The sequence below is a fragment of the Hemiscyllium ocellatum genome, chromosome 43 (assembly GCF_020745735.1).
Source record: "Hemiscyllium ocellatum isolate sHemOce1 chromosome 43, sHemOce1.pat.X.cur, whole genome shotgun sequence".
NCBI classification, from domain to species: Eukaryota; Metazoa; Chordata; class Chondrichthyes; order Orectolobiformes; family Hemiscylliidae; genus Hemiscyllium; species Hemiscyllium ocellatum.
The window spans coordinates 14700914-14719407 of NC_083443.1; the positions used below are offsets into that span (position 1 = coordinate 14700914).

The 18494-nt window shown below is 37.2% G+C and overlaps 1 protein-coding gene across 3 annotated transcripts in view; it reads left to right on the forward strand.

The window, feature by feature from the left end:
- Positions 1 to 17670, forward strand: part of LOC132834999 (AP2-associated protein kinase 1-like) — a 77373-nt gene extending 59703 nt beyond the window's left edge. Inside the window, exons 13-17 of one of the 3 annotated variants that reach the window (XM_060854220.1) lie at positions 5796 to 6019; positions 9661 to 9818; positions 10453 to 10569; positions 14595 to 14699; positions 15265 to 17670. In XM_060854220.1, the coding sequence (XP_060710203.1) occupies positions 5796 to 6019; positions 9661 to 9818; positions 10453 to 10569; positions 14595 to 14699; positions 15265 to 15359 (699 nt within the window). In that variant the 3' untranslated portion in view covers positions 15360 to 17670. Of the gene's footprint in view, positions 1 to 5795; positions 6020 to 9660; positions 9819 to 10452; positions 10570 to 14339; positions 14400 to 14594; positions 14700 to 15264 lie in introns of those variants that run through there. The other 2 variants (XM_060854221.1, XM_060854222.1) reach the window with 2 other exon arrangements.
- Positions 17671 to 18494: the final 824 nt, after the last annotated feature.

An 18494-nucleotide genomic window follows, 5' to 3' on the forward strand; every position in this document is an offset into this window, starting at 1 on the left:
GTACTTTTATTTAAACTAAAAACCAATTTAAGATAATCATTCGCACTTGTAGTACAACTTATTTATAATTATTAGCATTCATGTTCAGGAATCTATTTTCTACAAATGAAAGTTATATTTTCCAGCGTTGCATCTTTTTCCAAAAATGTAGAGACCCAGTACTCTTCTGTTGATCTCTCCATGGTAATGATTTGGCCACTCTGTTGACTTTCAAGCAATTAGCATCCCCTTTTCTCCTGTAGTATCTATTGTTATGAATTATTGGGGAAAGTGCGTTGATAGTCAAGTCCCAATACTCTAGGAGTCATCAGAAAAGTTAAAGATTTAATCAAATGACTGAAAGTCCTCAATTTTCTTGTATGTTAAGCTCAGGATAGTAGAAGATACTAACCAGGTTTCTGTAAGTATTTTTTATTAAAAAGAAATCAATTTTAATCAAAGGCAAACAAATCTATCGATATACTAGCATTCACTCGCACACAGACAGTGGAACAAATGAATGTGGATGGAGAAAAAATTACTGGGGAAATGCAATTCAATAGCACTGTTTCACAGGATTCAATGAGGCATCCTTCTGTTTTGCCAAGTTCTTTGATCTCTGAGATTCTCATTCTTTGCAATTTATTTTTTGGTTCTTCACTGCAGGCATATGGCATTTGGCACACTAACTGTTCAGTTTTTCAGTCACTGCTCTAAGCTGTTGCCTCTAATCAAACAGCGGATGAGAACAGTTAGCTATCTTCCAAGTTAAATTGAAGCAACTATGCAAAGTTACTCAAGCTTTTATAATTTTGATAGGGAGGAGTTGGTACACATTCCTACATTCCAAAGCATACCATCTCAGTTTTAGAACATCTCTGCAGGTGTTCCTCAGAGAAATGTCTTCTGCCTAAATGTCATCAATTGCTTTGTCAATAACCTCCACTGCAACAGAGAATGAGGCAATCTGGAGCATCCTTGCCTTTGTATTATTCTCAACTCTGGCTTCTACCCAGAAGCCAATCAAAAGTAGCTGTCATCCTGTCATTCCTGGCCTCCACAACTGGTCTGATTACACAAACCAATTTGCAGTCTGGCTCTGGGTAAAGCTTACTTTGTGCACACAACCCCATGATATTATAGCTTCTTAACCATCTTGAATAAAGCAACAGTGTAAACAGAACTCACGAATTCTAGCAGCTTGCCTTTAAAAGCGCAACATTTCCTTCCACAGTCTTTGAGTTTTGGTCTATAATCCAAAATGAAGAAAAATAAGAAGATTAATCTTTGCCAAATTACAAATGATTACAATAATTTTGTATTTTTGCATTTCGAGTCATAGAGATGTACAGCAAGGAAACAGACACTTTGACCCAACTCTTCCATGCCAACCAAATATCTTATATTAATCCAGTCCTATTTGCCAGTATTTGGCCCATTCATATGCCTTTTAAATGTTGTAATTCTACCAGCTGCCATGACTTCCTCTGGCAGCTCATTCCATACACAGATCACCCTTGGCCCTTAGATCCCTTTTTAAATTTTTCCAACCTCACCTTAAATCCATGCCATCTAGTTTTTGGACTCCCCTACCACCTGGGAAAAGACCTTTGCTGTTGCCCTTTCAGTGCTCCCCATGATTTTATAAACTTCTACGGTCACCTCTCAGCTCCGAAGCCACGGAAAAGATAGCTCCAGCCTATTCAGCCTCTCCCTAAAGCTCAAACCCTCCAACCCTGGCAACCTCCTCGTAAATGTTTTCTGAACTCTTTCAAGCTTCACAACATTTTTCCTATATCAGAAACTAGAATTGAATGCAGTATTCCAAAGTGGTCTAATCAGTGTCCTGTCCAACCACAACGTGATGTCCCAACTCCTATACTCAATGTGCTGACCAAGCAATGTGTTTCTATATATTCGAGCAATATCTTGACAGTATAAATGTGCTGCCAGATAATTTGTGTAATAGTTCCCTCCAGTGGTAACAAATGCAATATAGTTTATAGTAAAAGCAAAAAGCTGTTGACCTGAAACACGCACTTGCCAGTTATAAAGTTGTTGTCCTCTCTGATCTTTAGTTTTTTTTTCATTCTCAAGACTTTTTGTCTCCTTTTTTGCTTTGAAAATTAGCATTTTGTTTCTGATCTTTATTATCAGTGGTTTTAACCTTAGATGAAAGCTTAACAATTCTTAGTATGACTATTACTATACATGAATGCTTTTCTGTTTGCAAGGTTTGAACTTTGGTGATATCCCAGTTGTCCCAATTTAACACACTAATTCCAGTAGACTTGTCATTTAATCATTCTGCTAACTGAGCTAATATAAATTAATTAAACCCTTTGTCATCCTTCCATTCTTTAAGTTTTTTTAAACCCTCCTCCTGATGACAAATTGAAAACCCGTCATCATGAGATTTGCAACAATTACTTAGTTTTTCCTTCAAAGCATTTACAATTAAAGTTTGAAGTGATCACCTTCCAACACACTATCTTGGTTAATTTGAAATGTTGCACAACACTCTTGTACAGATTTCATTGACAACTTGTTCACTGTATGTACAGAAACAATGATATAAATAGTGATTAGATCTGAAGTTTTTATTTTAATTTTCACTGCCCATGCACTATAACAACACTGACACAATTTAAATGAGGCATTCATTGAAAATGTGTGTGATTCAGAAGTACCTTTTATGCTGCAGTTTATGTAATTGTCCATTACATTAATGGATTTTTGTTGCTGCATGTCTTGATTCCCAAGTAGTCCTGTACTGAATTACAAAACCTAAAAATGTGTATGATCTAACGTTAAAATTTTACAAAGAGACAAATTTAAGTTTTAGAATGTTTTGTCAAATTTAAATGGATCATGAGTTTATACTGTCAACTTACGACAATCTTATTTTCTTAATATATTTTTAAAGTCGACGTTCCAACAGTTTGACTGTGCAATGGTCACTACTTGTGATGGAGAATCATATGATTATTTGTCATCTTCTAATAATTTAATCTGCAAAATGCTTCCAGATCATCTAAAGGTTTACAACCCCGCTTTGAATCTAAATATTTTGATGGACTTCAAGATCAATGCATAAAGGTCATTTGATATTAAAATAATAAAACAAAAGAATACAAATAAAAACTAATTGTAATTAAATTTAGAGAATTTGAATTCCTTCCACTGTTTTAGTAGTTAACTCCTACCTAGGTTATTTGTTTGAAAAGCATAATTTCTCCAGGGTAATTTTAAGATAACATTTTGCACTTTCAATACATGGCTTGTTGCTCCCTGAGTAACTTCATAGAATTGCAATGTGAAATGTTATCATATCAAGAAAGTGGTTTTTACATTTATTTTCTTGTATGAAGTTATAAAAGATATAAAGCCTCAACCAGTGATCTGCAACCTTTTGTCTTTTGGAGTCCCATACCTTTCAACACGTGAATATAAACATAGACAAGGATGAAGCAATGGTCTCATTCAATGTAACAGCACTGTTCATTTCAATTGACAGAACTCTAGCCAGAGAGACAGTAACCAACCTCCTGGCCAAACAGAACAGATGACATAACAAGAAGCCTATTGACAAGGACTGCATACTTAAACCACTAGACCTGTGCTTGACAACACACTTCACATTTACCAACCAAATAGGTGTCCCATTGATCTGTTCATATATTTGGGCTTAACCATCGCTGGGCTCATCGCAGAAGCAGTGAAGCAAAGACTGGAACAAACAGCCCCTCCACAAATCCAACATACACTCTGGATCAGCTATGTGGATGATACCGTTCTAATTATTAAGAGAACATAAATCGAGAACATGCACCGTGCTCACAAGTATCAGATTTACGAGAAAGGAGGAAACGAACAATCAATTCCCGTTCCTGAATATGATGGTAGAAAGAACACAGAACGGTGGATGCACCACAAGAGTTTACAGAAAAGCCACACACACAGACCAGATCCTGAACTACAACAGCAGCCACCAAATACATGAGAAGCTGAAAGACAAACAATGCATCGACGACAAACCAATCTATCATATAAAAAACGTCTTTGAACTGACAGCCAGACCTCTCTGACGACTTGGATTCATGACAGTCCATAAACCAACAGCCACGCTCCGATAACAACTCACCAGTACAAAAGACCCTATACCCATCATGTGCAAGGCAAACTTAATTTATAAGATTCCATGCAAAGACTGCATGAAACACTATATAGGACAAACAGGCAGACCACTAACAATCCACATCCATGAACACTGGCCATTAAACACCATGACCAGCTAATCCTAGTAGCTTAAAAAGTACTGGGACAACACAATGATCATAGGACAACCCAGGAATGTCTAGAGGCATGACACTCATCCACAGACGCAATGAACAGTCACACAGAGCTAGACCCAACATACCAGCCACTGCAACAAACCACCAGAAGCAGCAAGAACAAATTCATGAATATATTAATTCCAGAAATAAATTCCAGAAGAGAGAGTATTGCAGCGCTTCAGAGGGGGCTCCAAAGCTCTGAAGATGTCAGCTAGACAGGGTGAAACATCTGCAAATCATCTTTCCCACTCAGCAAACATATCCACAACTACGACTTTCAGCATCTCACTTGTGGCTCACAACCTTTTCTGGTTGGATCACATTAACATGAAAAAGCCTGGAAAAAACAGCGAAGAAAATAATGAGTTTTTATGGTGGGACAAAAGTCTAATTGTGCTGCTTTCCAAATATCTTAACAATAAAAATTATAATTATGCTGTAAGCAAACCTGTCCAAGTGGTTTGACTGCATCAATACTAAATATAATGCTTTTGGTTTGAGGAGCAAATTTTATGATTTTTGACCAAAATATAACTGACGTTTATGCTATTTGAGACATTTTTTGAAACATGAGTAGCAATAGCTAAAATTAATTGAAGTGAATTTCAAACTAGTTTGAAAAATGACTTTCCTGACAAAATAGTTTTTTGAGAAATGGTGATTAGAGTTGGGTCAACTTAAATTTGTTTTTACATGGATGCATAAATTCAGTGTATGAATCTTTTATATGTGAATTATACAATCTGTCAGAGACATTTGGCAATTTGCCAAATATTTTGTTTATAAATGCTGGTTGCATTTCTTCTCATCACCTACCCCTCAGTAGATTTTTATTATGGGTAAATTATTTTAAAATGACTCTTCAGATAACAAATGGTAGCCTGGCCTAAACATTGCCTTGTGTTCTATCTCTAATGTTCACCAGCAGCTTTTGTCTCCTGGTAATTATTGTAAAGCAAAACTTGTTACCATTTCATAACTTGTTAAGTTAATAAACGAAGATTTTGGAATAGAGTGCAGCAAGTGGTTTTCCACAGAACGAATCAAATTTACACATAACACAATGAAGTATAAGACATTTACATCTTTACATTTCTTTTTTGCTATTCCATAGTGTGAAATTCTGTTCCTTCCGTTTTGTGTAGTCCTTTTGTCTGGTTTGTAAGTCATCTATCTATGTAATGGTGTGAGTGCAAAACTGTTTAACGTCAAAGATCGAAAATGAAGCTCAGTTTTTTTTTAGAAAGTAGATTTCTTAAGAGAAACTAGAACATGTGAATTCTAATGTTCAACTTGTTATTTACTGTCTATCTGTAGAATCCCTCAGCTAGATTTAAGATTCAGGTGGTGATATCGCCCAACCAGAAGTGACTCATCCTCCCCAACTTCTGCATTTAGGTTTCCTTCACTTGTATACAACTAAATTGAGCCAGTGAAAATGAATGCACACAAAATATAATTATTTTTGTACAATTACAGGCACATATGCAGCAAAAGCTTCAAGCTCAACAAGTTCAGCCCCAATCCCAACAGACAGCCAAGCTATTATCACTCACTCCACCATCTTCACCAAAGATGCAGCGAGCAGGCCACCGGAGAATCGTCAGTGATGTCCCATTCAGTAGTATGTTTGGAGTCCCTGCCAGTCGTTCCTCTCAACAACTGGCAGCAGCTGCTGCAGAAGCGAATCTTTATAAATCAAAGTGAGTCCAACACAATGCAGTTACTAAGTGAGGTAGCACTTTGACATTTTACTGAATAGGAAGGAAGGATTATTACTTCCTGTTTAAAAGTGCCCATTCCAAAATCATTTTACAGTTAAATAATGGACACTTAATTTTCCATTGCGGAAGCTGGCGTACAAGAAAATGCCATTTTTCTCCATAGTCTGTTCTTCTATTTTTCTACCATCATAACTTGTACTGTGAGCAGGGAGGATCAAGTTGTCCATGTAGGTACTAACATAGGAAGGAGATGGTAGAAGGAGGTAGGCACCAATTTAAGAAGTATGACTTAAGTGTGCAAAATGTCTGGATTATTACCTGAGCCAGGTGCAAATTGCAAGTGGAAAATCAAATTAGGGAAATGACCCAAAAACCAGTGTGGCAGAATTGGTTCCAGTTCATGGGCTGCTGATGCAAGTACTACAGAATATGGGATCTATACTGATGGGAAATCAATTGGGATCTGACTCTTGAAGGGTACAGGATAATTAAGAAGGATAGCTGGGATTGAAAAAGTGAAGGGGAGACTCTGTTAGTTAAGTATGGTGTTAGCATAATAGTTGACCAAATTACAACAGCAGTGATATGGAAACAGTAGAAATGTGGGTTGATAAAGACATGAAGTCACTTGTGGGAGCAATGTACAGCACCCCCACCCTGCCCCCAAACAGTAACTCTACTGTAAAGTGGAGCATGAAGGAGGAAGTAATGAGACATTGACAGAAAGGCATGCTGAAGATAATGCAAGAGTTTGATTTACATTTCATCTGGTAAAGTCAGATGGACAAAGATGGTGGCACAGTGGTTAGTACTACTGCCTGACAGCGCCAGAGATCCGGGTTCAATTCCCGCCTCGGGTAACTGTCTGTGGAGTTTGCACATTCTCCCCGTGTCTGCGTGGGTTTCCTCCGAGTGCTCCGGTTTCCTCCCACAGTCCAAAGACCTGCAGGTTAAGTGAATTGGCCATGCTAAATTGCCCATAGTGTTAGGTGCATTAGTCAGGGATAAATGTAGGGGAATGGGTCTGGGTGGGTTGCTCTTCGTAGGGTTGGTGTGGACTTGTTGGGCTGAAGGGCCTGTTTCCACACTAAGTAATCTAAAGATTGCAGTCATGGAAAGATAGCCCAGATAACTTCATGGAATGTGTTCAGGATAAATTCATAGAACATCACGTTCTGGAATCGACTAGACTGTAGGCTATACTAAACCTGGTGTTATGCAACAAGATGGGATTGATTAATTAATATTCTTATCGTGAAGACTCACCATAATGGTGACTATAATATGGTTTGAATTTTACATTCAGTTTAATGGAAGATAGATGGAATCTGAGAATTTTAAAAGAATTTTGGGAAGGATATTTTAAAAATGGTCAAAATGTAATAAGGAGAGAAACATTGAATATGAAAGCAAACTAGTCAGCAATGGATACTAAGAGTACTTAACAAGTTGAGCATTGATCTTATACAAAATGAGACTGGAGAATTACTGATAAAGGAATAAGCAAATGACAAATTAATTGAGACATTTTGCATCAGTCTTCACGATAGACGATACAAGTAACATCACAAAAGCAGCAATAAATCAAGAAATGGAAGGGAGGGAGCACTGAGGAAAAATTGCAGTCACCAGAAAGTGGTAGTGAGTATATGTTGGAGCTGCAGGTTAACAAGTTGCTACGTCCTAGGACTTCATCCTAGGATCTTAAGAGATATTGGATGCATTATTTTCGATTTTCCAAAGTTCCCTAGATTTTGGGATAGTCCCATTAATTTGAAAAATAATTATTTGGATGAGAATGTACAAAGCATGATTGTAAGTTTGCAGATGACACTAAAATAAGTAGTATTGTGATCAGTGAGGAAGGTTATCAGAACTTGCAGCAGGACCTTGATCAGCTGGGGAAGTGGGCTGAGAAATGGCAAATGATATATAATAAAGATAAGTGTGAGGTCTTGCATTTTGGAAAGTCAAATTGTGGTAAGAGTTTCATGGTGAATGGTAGAGCCTTAAAAGGTTTGGAGTTCAGGTTCACAGTTCTTTGAAAATGGAGTCACAGGTAGACAGGGCATTGAAGAAGGCTTTTGGCACACTGGCCATCATCAGCCAGGGCATGGGGTAAAGAAGTTGGGGAATTACGATGAAATACAGGACATTGGTGAGGTCACACTTGGAGTATTGTGTTCAGTTTTAGTCACTTTGCCATAGGAAGGATGTCATTTATCTGGAAAGTGTGCAGAAGAAATTTACAAGGATGTTGCCAGGGAGAGGTCAGACAAGCCAGTACTTTTTAAGAGCATAGGAAACTGAGGGTCCTTATAAAGGTGTATAAGATCATGAGGCATGGATAGGATGTATCCACTCAATCTTTTTCCCATGTTTGGGGAATCGAGGACTAGAGGGCATCAGTTTAAGGTTAATGGGGAAAGAATAAAAGGGAACCTGAGGGGCAACTTTTTACACAGAGGGCAGTACACATATGGAATGAGCTGCCAGTGGAAATGGTTTAGGGGGTTGTATTAACAACATTTAAAAGGCATTTGGCCAAACATTTGGATAGGAAAGAATTAGAAAGATATGGGCTACGTGCAGAGAAATGGGGTGAGCATGGATGGACATGTTGATTGGCATGGGCCATAGGGCCTGTCTCCATATCGTAGGACTCTATGTAGGTTTAAGTGTGTGGAAATATGAAATTCGCAATTTCTTAATTGGGAAAACTGTTGTAATGTTATTTATTGAAAAGGGAAGTTATGCTACTGTTATTCACGATATAAGTGAGATTACATCAGTGTGTGCAGTATTGGTCACCTTGTTGTAAATATGTTGGAAGCAGTTCTGGGAAGGTTAGTATCTGGAATGCGTGTGTTGTCTTGTGAAAAATGTTTGGAAAGGTGAAGCATGTATCTGCTGGCATTTAAGAGAAAGGGGTGATTTGATTGAAACTATATGTCTGAGAGGTCTTTATAGAGTAGAAGTGGAGAGGATATTTCCTCTTGTGGGGAATCCAAAATTATGGAGCGCTGTTTAAGAATCGGGTCACCGATTTAAAACTGTGATTAGCTATATTTTTTCTGAACTTTGAGTGTCTTTTAACTTTTTTCTGAAAATGGTTGCATAGATCTTGAATTTTTTTTATTCAGAGTTAGATTTTTGTTATGCAAAGAGGAGGTAGGCAGGAAAGAGGATTTGAAGTTACAATTGGATCTTATTGAATAGCGGAGCAAGTTCAAGGAACTTAATAGCATACTCCTGCTCTTTGTTCATCTGCATTTAGATTTTTAAAAAGGCTCCTACTCATACAGACCTTAAGTGGGAAAGCTGCAATTTTGTTGCACAAACATTGTTATTTTGTTCCTTGTGGAGTAAGACCAGTTTAGACTATCTTGAATATTCTGGAAATAGAATTTTTTTCTAGCCTCACGTGGCAATGATTTAGAAGTCAGATTGCTTTGGATGATGCCTATGATTCTGCTGACTTTCTGGGACTGTGCCTCTTTAACCATTTTTCAACTTTTAGTGAAAATTTTCTCTATTCTGCAGCTTATCTCCATTTGCAAGATGTACTTTGATTCTGTCTGCTGTTTCAAATGTTTTATTTCTGACCAATTCTAATTTAGGTCAGCTTCTACAAGTCCTGCAGGATCGCCCAAAGCCTCCGAGCAGAACATTTACAATCCACCAGATCTCTCCGTTTGGAATCCTTTCGGAGATGACAATTTTTCCAAGTTAACAGTAGAAGACCTTTTAGATAAAGAGTTTGCTGAGCTTCGAAATGGTAAGTGTTTTGAGCATTTATGAAGAAAGTGAGCAGAGCACACCTTCTCATAAGTAGTTCCATGTGACACTGTTCCTTGTCCTCTGAATGCTACTTGGATTAAGCATATGCAATTCATAGGGTTAGTTACAAGAGTAGCAATGTATTTGGATGTAATCAGGCATTAAGCATGGGGTTCATTCATACTGTACCTTGTCCGCACCGAACAAAGCTGTGGAATTTATTGCCCTTCTTTAGAGATTTGTCACAGTTGAAAAAGATTTGACATACTGGCCATTCAGAGTATGATGGGTTTATTCTTGTTGCTAAGGCAAGACTGATTTCTGGAGTAAGTTGTCATTTGATGATCAAGCCTGGAAAGTGTCACTGAAAAGTGCATGTCTATACTCAATTTGGAGAAGCTATCAATAAGTTATTGTTAAACCAGCAAATTCTAAGTTGCTAATGTAAACCTGCATATGCTGCATAAGTTGAGATTCAATTAAATTAGCAATGTGATGAGAATAGGGAATGGTTAATGATTACTGAGCAGATGCTACCAATAAACTCACTGAAATACCTCACTACTCTCTTAGCGAATCAACTTCAATTTTTTTTCTGTTAACTAATTGTTTTCTTTAAACTATTCTGACAGATAAAACTGCAGAACTGGAGAAAATGCCCACTGAAAATTTACTTCCAGAACTTCATCCCAGGATGACTCCGCCCCAAACAGATTTATTTGGGGCTTCACCTTTTGTATCTGGAGCAGGTTTGTATTAGGATTTGTGTAATCTATTATGATTGATTACAAATCTGTATTTACCTGACAGCATTTAATACAATGCAACATTGTTATGAATTATCAGTATTCAATAAAACAGAACCTATTCGATAGGGGAAAAAAAGGGAGTCCACAATATAAGTTCATTAATTGATGCAAGCAAAACCTCTTTGTAATTTGGCTTATTCTTTTAATTTAATCACTAATAAACAGCCTGCCTATTATTAGTATGCAAGAAATTCTTTCTACTACTTTCTCATACTGTTTTCTTTCTTCCAAATATTCTTCTTTTACATTTTATAAGAAGCTAAAATATCTATGGAAGCTTCCTTTCTAGAATCTAGCTCATCAGCTGCTATTTCTGATCCTTTTATACATATATCACTACCTGACTTCCCTGGTAAGGATGAATAAATAATGAGCCTTAGTATTTTGGTTTCTTGAGGATTATCCTAATGAATGAGGGCAGAGTAGAAGAGCAAGTTTCATACAACTAACTCTTCTGTTTTGAAATCTGCCTTAGTAATTTTTATTTACTTTGAAAAGCGTACTTAAGAGCTTCTCTTATGTGTAATCTTGTGCAAAATGTAAAAGGTGAATGTAATTGTTGAGCTAGTAAGACAGGTATATGTATGTGCGGGTGGGTGTATAAATGAAAAGCCATATTCTATGCTAAATGTTAACCACTTCTGTCTCCACACTTGGTGCCAGATCTGAGTTTTTCCTAGTACTTTTTGTATCTTTTAGATTTCCAGCACTATTTTACTTTTATTTTGCATATAATTATGTTTTCTGGAATGAGTGTTATAATACATAGGGGAAAGAGTTGTTGACAGTATTTCAAAGAAATAATCAAGTTATAATTAAAAACATCACAATTTTATTCCAGTGCTGCCTGACCAGATTTTAAAAAGAATGCTTTGAGCACAGTCTGCCTCTTGTAGTGGGAACACTTCAGGCAGAAGTGTTTAAGTAGATGATCCATCTTCACCTCTTCCAGAGAACCCACACATTACACATGCCAATTCAAAAGACTGTGGGAACTGACAGTATTCTGGTAATGGTACTGAAGGTTTGTGCATCAGAGCTTGCTGTCTCAAGCTGTTTCAGTCTGTTACAACACTGGCATCTAACTGGCAATGTGAAAAATTGCCCAGGTATGTCCTGTATACAAAAAATAGTACAAATCCAAACCAGTCACTTACTGCCCCATCATTCCACTCTCGGATAATTAGAAAAGTGATAGATGATGTCATTAATAGTGCTGTCAAACAGCACTTGCTTAGTAATAACCTGCTTGCTGATTCTGAGTTTGTGTTCTGCCAGATAACTCTACTCCTTTGTAGGCTTGTTTCAAACATGGACAAGACAGTTGAACTCCCACAGGGGAGCTTTGACCAAGTTTAGCATCAAGGAGTCTTTGCAAAACTCAAGCCAATGCGAATCAGGGTGATAGGGGAATCTGCAGGTTGGAGCCATACCTAGTGTTAAAGAAAATGGTCTTGGCTTTTGGAATTTAGTCATCCCAGTTCCAAGACATCACTACATGAGCATGTAAGGGTAGTATCTTAGCCTCTACAATCTTCTGTTTCATCAACTATCTTTCCTCTTATACAAGGTCAGGTTCACTGCTGATTGTGATTGTTCAGTACCGTTTGCAGTTCTCCATAGTCCGTGTCCAAAATCAGTAAGAGCTGGACAATGTCCTGGTTTGGGTTGATAAGTGGCAGATAATATTTGCAACACACAAGTTGCAATGATCACCTCCTCTTGACATTCAGTGGCATTACAATCAACATCCTGGGGATTACCTGTGACCAGAAACTGAACTGGCTTGGTCATTTAAATACTGTGGAGACTCTTGCAATCAGTGGTTGTGTCACACCCTCTGGGCCAGATGCCTGAGTTGAAGTCATTCCTGTTCCAGGCCTTCTCAAGGGCAATTATCAGTGTGCAGTAAATGCTGGTCCAGCCAGTCATCGCATGAATGAATAAAACCTTCATTTTGGAATATAATGTCAGGATCTTTCTGTAAACTTGTAACCCGTATTTATTGGTGGGAAAAAAGCTGGTGTATGAATGTTGGATGATACAAGGATAAATTATTTTTAAGGAAAAAGAGGCTTGGTCCAAAATTAAGTCTTCCTTATTCAGATCTTCAAGTGGGAGGAGTAGATGGCACATGGGTCCTCATCTCTTAACAAATGAACATAGCCACAATGTAGGGGGTGACTTTGACTATTATTCTCAAGGTGAAATAAGCATTTTTGTTTAATTTTTCTTATGCTATCAAACAGTTGACCTGTTGATTTGTTTTGGAAACGGTAAGGAGAACTTCTGCCTTGTTTCTTAAGATCTAATTAGAAAGTGAGAGTCCTTAAAATGGAATGCATGATTCAAAATTAGTCAAAAGCTTTAAATAATCCTTCCATTGATATAGTTGCATGCAAAGTAATTTGTTTGATTATGGGTTGTAGTTAGAACTGCAAAATGTTGAGCAAGTTTTGGTGTTTGTGTACCCAAAATATACTTTGTTTTCAAAGTACTGTTAGTGTTTTATATCTGTGCAAATTTTCCTTCCTTTCTGCTGCTGGAGTAGAATTATTTGTCACGTGTATCCAGAAATTATTATTCCCACATCAGTCTTGACAGTTTATATTGGCAGACTATTTAGCTATAGAATCATTAGAATTCCTAGAGTGTGGAAACAGGCTCTTCAGCTCAACAAAACTACACTGACCCTTCGAAGAGTATCCCACCCAAACATATTCCCCTATTACTCTACATTTTACTCCTGACTAATGCACTTCACTTAGAGATCCCTGAACACTATATGGGCAATTTAGCATGACCAATCCACCTAACCTGCACATCTTTGGACTGTGGGAGGAAACCGGAGCACCTGGAGGAAACCCATGCGGACATGGCGGGGAGGGGGTGGGGGGCAACAGTACTAACCACTGAGCCCCCTCTTTTTCTTTTGTTCTTCCTTAACAGGCAATTTGGCCTAATGTTCGTCTGAAGAGTAACCCACCCAAACCCATTCCCCTAGTTAATTATTCTACATTTACCCTTAACTAATACACCTGACTTACCCATCCCTGAGCAGTACAGCCAATGTAGCATTGCCAACTCACCCACCCTGCACATTTTTGGATTATGGGAGGAAACCAGAGCACCCGGAGGAAATCCACACAGACACTGGGAGAATGTGCAACTGCACACACACAGTTGTCCGAGGCTGGAATCGAATCCAGGTCCAGCAGTGCTATCCACTGAGCCACCGCGTCACCCCCTGACTAGCATATTAGCTGTTGCTTCTGAACCCAATCCTTTTCCATAGATTGATATTTTTAATAGCAAATATTTCACCCAATCAGGGCTTTGAACACTAGTGTATACTTCCCCCTACCCAGTCCAGGGTTGCTAGATTATTTTGCAGCATCCTTACCATTAACAGATGAATTAATGCTAGCACAGCAGAAATAAACCCAAAGATTTTCTATCCATCTCTGCTAATCAGAAAATGTACTGGCATGAGCCATTAGGACAGCTGCTGTTTTGATAGGACTAGGACCTATTCGAATAGCCTTAACACTAAATCTTCTTTTCTGTGACTGGATATTGAATGTCCAATAATTTCTTTCATCGTAAATGGATTGGCATTCCCATTATTTGTATTCTTGAAATGACTTTTTAAAAATTGAATTAACCTAGTGATTATCAATGGAGAATGATTTTGTTTTGTTTTGTTTTAGTGCAAAACATCAAGTGTACTTGAATCTACTTGTAGCCACATTCACAAAAAATAAAACTTAAAAGGGTCATCTCAAAGAAAATACAAATGGCCCAATATGATTTTGTTTTTTAAGTGAGTTTACACTTAACTTTTTTTTAAAGAAATTCAAAGTTCTATAGAATGGATTTTACTGTATTTTTGATCACTTTTCTGTCCTGCTATCTCTTTGAGTCATCATGTTCTTTCTTCTGCTATTCCTATTGCACCTTCTCAGGTAACTGTACTGGGGATAACTCAGTTTCACATCCCAGCATCCTTGCACCTGCTTCAGCTGACAGCGCTGACCCTTTTACCCCTACTGTATCTTCTAAACAGACTGGTAAGATGAGATGGCAGATGATTTAACGTTATGAATTTTGCTTATTCTGAAACCCAGGAGACATTAGTTTTGAGTTAATATGGAAAAGTGTACAAAAATAAAATCTGTAAAAGTTCAATTGGTTGTAATTGGTAAGTACCCTTGAATGTGCATATCTTATTGGTGATAATTCTGGGTTGGTGGAAGGTAAAGCCCTACATAATTTAACAACTGTTCGTATTATTGAGAGGCTGTCAAGTGTTGTATTCATCTGGGGAATTCACTGGCAGAATTTTGGCTCGTTATAGGCCCCATGTATTATGAATAATTTTAACAAGACACTGTAAATTCATTGTAGTGTGCCATTCTCTCCCATTCTTGCTACTTTCAGTCTAGATTATGCGACTCTGTTTTCCCTACTTGATCACGTCTATCCTTTGAGTTCTTTAGCACTTCATCTATCAACAACTCATGATTCCAATTCTGATGGTGAGAGTGTAATTAGGAATAACTTGTAGATCTCAAAATCCAGTTGTGTGTGATGCTTACAAATAATCTAGTAAAGTGATATTTTTTACTTTTCTAGGTGGTCATTCAAAGAACCGCAGTGGGAGTTCAGAGAACAGTCTTCCTGGTCTAGCTAGGTCTTTTCTGCTTGTGGATCAGCTTATTGACCTTTAATGACCCTGCCATTAACCTATCTGCATATTATTTGCCTGCACCCTTGAGTAGAAACCCCATTCCAAAGAAAGCATGGTAAAATCAAAATACCTCAGTTGAATGCCACGCCTACCAAGACATGATTGTAACAAGATGCAATGGAGATTCTACTAAAACATAAATGACTATTTATCAAGGCCTTCCTTCACCTTGTACCTGCCTGTGTGCCGTTAAAATGCATATACCAGAAAACTGCTTGGATATCCTTCCACCTTTTAAAACCTGCCGAAATCCTCTTCCTACCTTCCTGTCTTATGTTGTAATGATTTTTTGCAGGAACTTGGCTCAATATACCTCAGCATTTTTGTGCATTGTATGGTAAAAGTGTGCATTGCTCTAATATTCTTTAGTTCCGCTAAGTGATTGATTAGTTAATTTGAAACTGCAGTACTGAATACCTTGTTTGTCTTTGAGTTTAATTTTGTAACTTGGGAACGATTTAGTTAACAGTGCCTGGATTCTACTACCTGAACTTGTAGTGGCATTGAGGACTGATACTAACTTGCATGACACTTACCTACGTACCAATGTGAAAACATGCAGCTTATTTTGCACTGCTTTAATTACTTTGCCTTTGTTTGCAATGCAGTAATAATGTTCTTCAGTTAATTGGTCACTTTTGCTGTCAAGTATTTTGTAAAGATACTTTTTTTCCCTGCTAACATTGTTTTAATTTCATTACCTGAATGTTAATAGCAGAATTTCAATTGTTTGTTATTTAGTTCTTCTTTCCATTTGTTATTTTGAATTTCAACTTGAATAACCTGTTTTAACTTGATGTACAGCCATACAAATGAAGTTTCATCTAATCACATGGGGCTAAGTAGCATTGAGTGCAATACATCAATGCTGCATACAAGTAATCTTCCATAACATGATTTTAAAAGTTGCTTTTTATTTGCAGTAAGTTCTTTATTTTTGACTAGAGAGTAAAACAACCTTTGTTGATGGTGTAAAAAATGTTATACGTTTGTCTAATTCTATCTTTCCTATATTTTGTTCTAAACCACATGAGGATTTTGAGATTTCAATATAGACAGAATTAATCCCCAAAATTTATTGTACAACTCTTGGGAGTAAAAGAGAAAGTAATCATTTCCATTTATTCAGTATAGAATTTGGCTCTTGATTTAGTCAGTTAGATTTCAAATGATCATATTTTCAACTACTGTTTTTGTAGGATTATTAATCAAAGTAGCTATAATGAATACCAAAATAGAAGCTTAGTTATTTGAATGATGGCTGTTGTGTATCTTAAATAGGTGATGAGCTTTTACAAAAGGTGACTCAGGTAACTTTGCTAGATAAATGTAGATTAGATAAATGAAATAGCAGTAAAGTTACAACTTCCAGGTTAGCTGTAAATATTTCAAATAGGGGTGAAGATAATGATGGAATAGTCATCTTCCTGATGTCTTATGTCTGATATGAGGACTGTTATTAGATGTCTCAATGTGCAATGTTGACTATTTAATAAATTGCTTGTTTAACAGGGTTTTTTTAGAATATAAAGCTTTGCACTATTTTTTTCATTGTGATTAAATCTCAGGATAGATCCTGCTTCCCTGTTTATCAAGTAGCTATTACTGGTGGGTGTGAGCCTGAAGTGTGATGCAGTATTTCTGCACTTATTTTGAATGTGTTACCACTAGGCTAGTGTTGAATGACTGCAACAAATGGATGACTAAAATGTGATTATTTAAAACATACATATGTTGTAAATAAATTTGAAAACATTTTCACATTTACATGAAATATTGCTTTCCTGGTTTATTAATTTTGTATATCTGCACCATGCTATTAGTTGACTGCGGAAATGTTTTAGAGTTTTGTGCTGTGCAAGAACAAGGGACAGTCTGAGTTATGATTGTTTCTACTAAGAGTATAGATTAATGACATTCCAAATGCAGTCAAATTTCAGGGACAATATCTTTCGTTTTTAAAATATAAAAAAGTGTCTCTGGATATGGCCATCAATCATACTAGCATTCATTGCCAATCCCTACCTGCACTTCAGAGGTGGTGCTGAGCTGCCACTTTGAACCACTGCAACTTCTGTAATAAGGGTAAGTGTTATTAGGGAGACAATTCCTAGGATTTTAATCCAGTGTTGCTGAATGAATAGTGATATATTTCCAAGTAAGGATGGTTTGTGACTTGAAGCAAATTAGAGGTGATGTTCTCTCTCTTTTCTTGCTCTCTTTGTCCATCTGAGTAACAGGATTGTTGGTTTGAAAAATACTTTCGAAGAAACAATTTTGTAGTATTTCTTAACTTTCTGGAGCATTTGTAATTGTAGTGAATTATTCAACATACCATTTTGTGATTTGTAAAATTCATATAATCAGGATTGGTATCAATTTAAAAATTTTGCTGATATTGAACAACTCAATAAATTGATAAGAGGACGCAGGAAATCAAGTTACAGTTCTTTTATTTTATACACCAGTATGGAGAGCCAGTCTTATCATGGAAATGTGTAAAGTGCTGTCTTGTAGGTTACAAAATAGCTTAAAGCTTAATCCACATTATTGCAACATCTGTCTCGCGTTACTTGCTTTTTATCCCCCAACACACTACAGGCACCATCTGTATTTCACCCAAGACTGGCTCTAGTTTGCTGATAATGCAGCTCCTCTACATTTACCCTTCCTTCCTTCCTTCATATGTTTTGGTTCTCATCTAAAACATAGAACTGTACAGCACAGGAACAGGCCCTTCGATCCATGATACTGTGCTGAACATGCCGCGAAACGAAACTAATCCTTTCTGCCTGCTCATGGTCCATACCACCCCCCCCCCCCCCATTCTTTGCTTGTTCACTTGCCTATTTAAAAGACCCTTAAATGCTCCTATCATTTCTGTCTCCACAATTACCCTCGGCAGTGTGTTCCAAACATCTGACACTAAAAACAATTAACTTGCCTCCCATATCTCCTTTGAGCCACCCCCCCACCTTAAATGCATGCTCACTAGTATCAGACATTTCAACTCAGAGTTGACAATCTTTTTTCCCAATCTATGCCTCATAATTTTATAAAACTTCTATTAGGTCTTCCTTTAGTCTCCACCACTCTTGAGAAAGCAACCCTAGTT